Source organism: Carassius auratus, unplaced genomic scaffold (assembly GCF_003368295.1).
Source record: "Carassius auratus strain Wakin unplaced genomic scaffold, ASM336829v1 scaf_tig00004858, whole genome shotgun sequence".
In the NCBI taxonomy this organism is placed as follows: domain Eukaryota; kingdom Metazoa; phylum Chordata; class Actinopteri; order Cypriniformes; family Cyprinidae; genus Carassius; species Carassius auratus.
In genome coordinates, this window is record NW_020523620.1 from 90,073 (window position 1) to 95,592 (window position 5,520).

The 5,520-nt window shown below is 40.7% G+C and overlaps 1 protein-coding gene across 1 annotated transcript; it reads left to right on the forward strand.

The window, feature by feature from the left end:
* The first annotated feature begins 412 nt into the window (after positions 1 to 412).
* On the forward strand, positions 413 to 4,881 carry LOC113070620 (iroquois-class homeodomain protein irx-1-like). The gene is given in 5 exon segments (XM_026244022.1): positions 413 to 1,061; positions 2,420 to 2,750; positions 2,753 to 3,343; positions 3,644 to 3,716; positions 4,531 to 4,881. Coding segments are annotated over 5 exon segments (1,290 nt in total). The 5' UTR covers positions 413 to 824; the 3' UTR covers positions 4,589 to 4,881.
* Positions 4,882 to 5,520: the final 639 nt, after the last annotated feature.

A 5,520-nucleotide genomic window follows, 5' to 3' on the forward strand; every position in this document is an offset into this window, starting at 1 on the left:
TGATATCATTCGCATAATTAAAGCCTGCATCATCAGTTAAAAGTCGTTTGGAAGTTCATGCATGAGAAACTGTATTTCTGCCAGTACCGACAAGAATAAAGAAAAAAAAAAATCATGAGGTTTAGAGTATGGAAATACACATCTTTAATTATTTAAGATCACTTCAAGAAACAGTAAAGCCAGTGTTTCATTTGAATAATTTAGTTCAGAGCATAATTTGTACCAAATGTGTATAATCCCGTACGCAATATTAGCAATCTAAAAATAAAAAAAAGCACCACGAAAGAATACAGCTGTTTGATCGTCAATACCTTATGGAGATCAGTGTCATCGCGAGTGGTGCTTTAATTCTCCAGTGTTAAGAAGAATTATATGAGCCATTCAAATAAGTTCCGCGTGCCTATCAGTTCATTTCCCCAGTGCTGGGCAGCTGTAAAATCGTGTAGACAGGTTGTCACACTACAGTGAATGGATTCTAATGCTAAACATTTAAAATACAATCCTCCAAACAGTGCAAAAGTGGCCCTGGCCAATGCACTAACCACATGCGCCAACGAGGAGGAGCCTGGGACGCCAATCAAAGCATCAACTTCAAATTGTATCTGAGAGATCAGCCCAGGACCTAGGGGCAGAGACATCAGTTGGAGCTCAATTGTTGATCTGATCACATCCGACGGACTTGCTGCAAAAGAGAAGCTGAGATTTAAAGACGAGCGTTTCCCATTCTCACTCTGTGCTGCTTGAGAGAGAGAAACTCTTTCACTTCTTGCTTTGGTGGGCTATTTGCTTTTTGCCTTGTTTTGGCTTGCGACGTGGCGAAGGAGATGTCTTTCCCCCAGCTGGGTTACCCGCAGTATTTAAGTGCCTCCCAGGCGGTGTACGGAGGCGATCGGCCGGGAGTGCTGACTCCGTCGTCCCGCGGAGGGAGCGCAGAGATCGGGGGAAGCTCGTCGGCGGCCGCCGCTGCCGTGTCCTCGGTGCTGGGCATGTACCCCTACGCACACAACTACAGCGCCTTTCTGCCTTACACCAGCGCCGATCTGGCTCTTTTCTCCCAGATGGTAAGAAAATCAGATGTACTTTCGCGAAAGCAGCACGCTTTCGTTTAGCCTTTTATTGCTTTTATCCTGCGAGCGTCCTGTAGTTGATCGCCGACCGTTTTTGGGCTAGAGTAATTTTCAGCTTGCACTGTGCATGGAAAGTTTCTCTGCAGATTTTAACATTCTTACAAGGTTTATCTTAAAATCACATTATGGAGTTGGAACGCATACAATTAATAATACCTGCAATAATACCTCTTTTCTTACAAACGCTATTATCACACCGTAAGAAAAGTTTTATCATGGCTCGAGCTTTGATTTGAAGGACATTTGTTTGGGTTGGCCAAATTTGTACTTTTTAAAATTCTTGTTAAGCTTCATTTTTAATTTAATAATTCATTAAAACTTTTTCGATCGATCATTTTTAATATTCGTGCTGTAAAACTATGTACAACGAATTACTGTTTGAAACGGTGCTGCTGGCTCAGAAACTGCTTTACACTTTATTAGGCTACCTCATGCTTTTGTAAAATTATATATATATATATATATATATATATATATATATATATATATATATATATATATTGCAATTTTAATAGAAAGGGGGAAAGAGTTGATGTTGTTGAAATGTGATACTTTACAGAAGAAAACCGTTGCATATCCCCCCTCCCAAAAAAACAAATAAATAAATAAAGTGAGAGTTATAAATCAGCTGTGCCAATCGCCAACCTATAATAAATTAATTAGAAATCGCATGAATGTATCTCCATTGCATGGGAAATTAATTCAAATTCTATAAATATAATTTAATTCTTGGGGGAGATTGAAATACTTTTCGCAGTTCTGCTTTTTCGACGAGTAGATTTACGTCGTTTGTCGTATAACTTTCTAGAAATAATAATAATAATACTGGCAATAGACTAAGGCATGTACGTCGCGAGCGAGCTTTAAATTAAACATACACTTAATTATAGGCTCGAAATAATGCGATCCCGTTTACCATCCTTGACCAGGTTTTTTATTTTTTTTTAATGTCTTTCTAATTAAGTTTGGGATAACATCTAGGATATTTTGTGCGTTATCACTATCTGTGGCCTAGCTTATTATTATTATTATTATTATTATTATTATTATTATTATTTAATAGTACAATACTGGTCAAATGTCAAAACAAACGCTGGTTATAAAATATCGGTATAGAAAACAATATTGCAAGCAAAAAATAAATAAATAAATAAAATAAAATCATTGAAAAATAAATTGAATAAACTGAAAATTCGATATGGAATTCCAGCATATTCCCGAATTAATTTGTGCACGTTGTAGTGTGTATCCCATGTGGTGATTTTGATTTCTCCTTGTCGATCTGATTGCAGGGCTCTCAGTACGACTTAAAAGACAGTCCCGGAGTGCACCCCGCGAGCTTCGCTGCCCACACGAGCCCGGCCTTCTACCCCTACGGTCAGTTCCAGTACGGAGACCCGTCCAGGCCCAAGAACGCCACGCGGGAGAGCACCAGCACTCTGAAGGCCTGGCTCAACGAGCACAGGAAGAACCCATACCCCACCAAAGGAGAGAAGATCATGCTGGCCATCATCACCAAGATGACCCTCACGCAGGTGTCCACCTGGTTCGCCAACGCCAGAAGAAGACTCAAGAAGGAGAACAAGGTGACTTGGGGCAGAAGTAAAGAGGACGAAGACGCAAATATTTTGGGAGCGACAACGAGGGGGACGCCGAGAAGAACGAAGACGACGAGGAAATAGATCTGGAGAGCATAGACATCGACAAGATCGACGACAACGACGGAGATCAGAGCAACGAGGAGGACGAGGAAAAGCGCGGGGAGCTCGAGAGACTTCACGCTCACGAGGCCTTCGAGAAATCCAAACCCAACGCCATTTCCGGCAGCAAAGAGCCGTCGGACGGAAACAACAACACCACCAGCGTTCTGTCGCCGGGTCGCCAGGGAGGTTTTCCTGTTCCCTCTAGCAATAAGCCCAAAATATGGTCGTTAGCAGAAACCGCGACCAGTCCCGATAGCTCGCAGAAACCTACGTCACCCTCGCTTCCCGCCACTCACCCGGCCTTCCTGCCGAGCCACGGACTGTACACGTGCCAGATCGGGAAGTTCCACAACTGGACCAATGGCGCGTTTCTGGGCCAGAACTCCCTGCTGAACGTGCGATCGTTCCTGGGCGTCAGTCATCAGCACAATCACCCGGTTCAGCAGCAGCACTCATCCGGGGCAGCCGTGAACAGTGACAAGGCGCCAGAGGACCTCAGTCCAAAACACATAGGTATGCGTCAATCCCACTAGGCCTGTCCGTGCAGAACACACGTGACCCACACGGCCGCGATGTCATTTTAAATGTGTCTATTATTATTATTATTATTATTATTATTATTATTATTATTATTATTATTATTATCATTATTATTATTATTACTGTAGTTGTTGTTATTGTTTCCCTCAGTGTCCTGGCCTATATATAACACATAATAAAATAAAAACAAATCTGTAGCTTACAATAAATGCTGTGCAGATCTCTGTTCCAGTCGATCAATTTCCAACGTTCTGTTTCGTTTTTAAATCTCAGATCGGGGAAATGTGCTCAGAAATGAATCACCAACACAACCTTTAAAGTCATCATTTCGTCCTCTTCACGACAGGTACATTTGCATTATATTCTTCTTATTTTTTATTTTTATTTTTTTTTCATTCTATTATTATTTATATAATGAGTATTATCATTATTAGTAGTAGTAGTATTATTAGCAGCAGCTGGCTATCATTATACTCGATGAAACACATTTTTATTTATTTATTTATTTGACTTCTTATCGGAGAAAGTTATTTTCTAGCAGACAGGCAGAGAAAACTGCTCTTATAATAAATAGTTGTGCTTTTCCTGCTGACAAAAGGCCACGGTTCCCCTCCCCACACACACTCTGTGTCTCTCAGGAGAATAACTACTTATCAAGTCACCGAGGATATGTGCCTTTCCTAAAGACCCTCGGGAAAACCGACCCTCGGGGGAGCAGTCTTGCTCAAACTTTCCCCTTTTAAGTGCCACAATTTCAGCAGGCCCTGTGCGAGGGGTTTGCTGACTTGACTTATGGTTATTATTTATTTCCTGCATAAAAGACGCGCCAGTGGATTTGCTGGAAAATCGCCATGTTGAATTGAAAGTCTTAGAGAGACAGAGGGGAAAAAAAAGCATTTGTACAATTTTTATGTGGATGGGAATTAATTGATTGCACCTTTTAAGAAAACAAAATGTCCAATGGCCTTAAAGCTGTACACATTATTGTGTGGTGTGTGTTTGTGTGTGTACATATATATGATCGGGTTTTGTGTAATTATTATAACTACATTATAACGTGTGGATAATTTGAGTGTGTGGTTAACCGTGGAATGACTCAAGCTGTTGTTGTGAAGACTGGACATCACATCACATTTATGTCTCTCTGTGTTTCTCCACAGCCCCAGAAACCAGCAGGAATCGACACAGAGGGTCCTCACAGCTCTCTCTTCCGCTTGATCGAGACATATGCCCCGCTTAAAGGACTGATGGCACTCATAAAGGGACAATGAAATCTAAATCAGTTGAGCATAGCATTGAGTTACTCTAAAACAAATGGCCGAGTTTGATTAGCGCCCGCTGGAGCTGTACATAGAGACACCTGTGACCCCTTCCTCACCGTGGGACATTGCTAGGCTTATTTGTCTTCATGTGTTGGTGTTTTCCTTTAAGGTGACCCACATTTGTAAATAGCGAGTTGACGGAGTTTGTTCAGATCATATATTTTGTCTAATAAACTAAATGAAATTATAGACACGTTCGAAGTACTTTTTTGAGGGTTTTTGTGGATTGGTTCGTTTTCTAAATTGTTTTTAGTGTAGTTACAGCATTTTTATTATTATTATTTTTCTGTTTGTCTTTTAATTGTATTATTATTATTATTATTTTTTATTGAATGCATCATAAGATAGTTGTATTATTAATGATCGCCGGTAATTCTAACGAATGATCTTAAACGCGAGGTGGAAAACGCTGTCGGTTGATCAGTTTGCATGAGACCCAGAACGGATCTGTAGATATTTTGCGGGAGTGTTCAAATTCAATTGTTAAATGGAGCTGGCTGCAGATGCATTGAGGTGCTAATAAGAGACCAGATGGCTGCTGGCGGCGGAAAATGGACCGAAGCAGCTGGGAATATCATTAAGTAATAATGTGGGAACGCCCTGTGCAAACAAAATCAAATGGTTAAAATCTAATCTGTCAGAGAGAGAGAGAGAAAAAAAACCCTCGATACGATAATAAATGATTAATGTGATGAGGAGAGTGACATTGAGTTCAGAGGCAGAGTGTGGATTGAGGCCTTTCTGCGTCATCAGCAGGAGACACTAGAGCTCATATTGCTTTCAATTCATAACCTAATAATTACAATTCATTTCATAAAATTGCAGTTC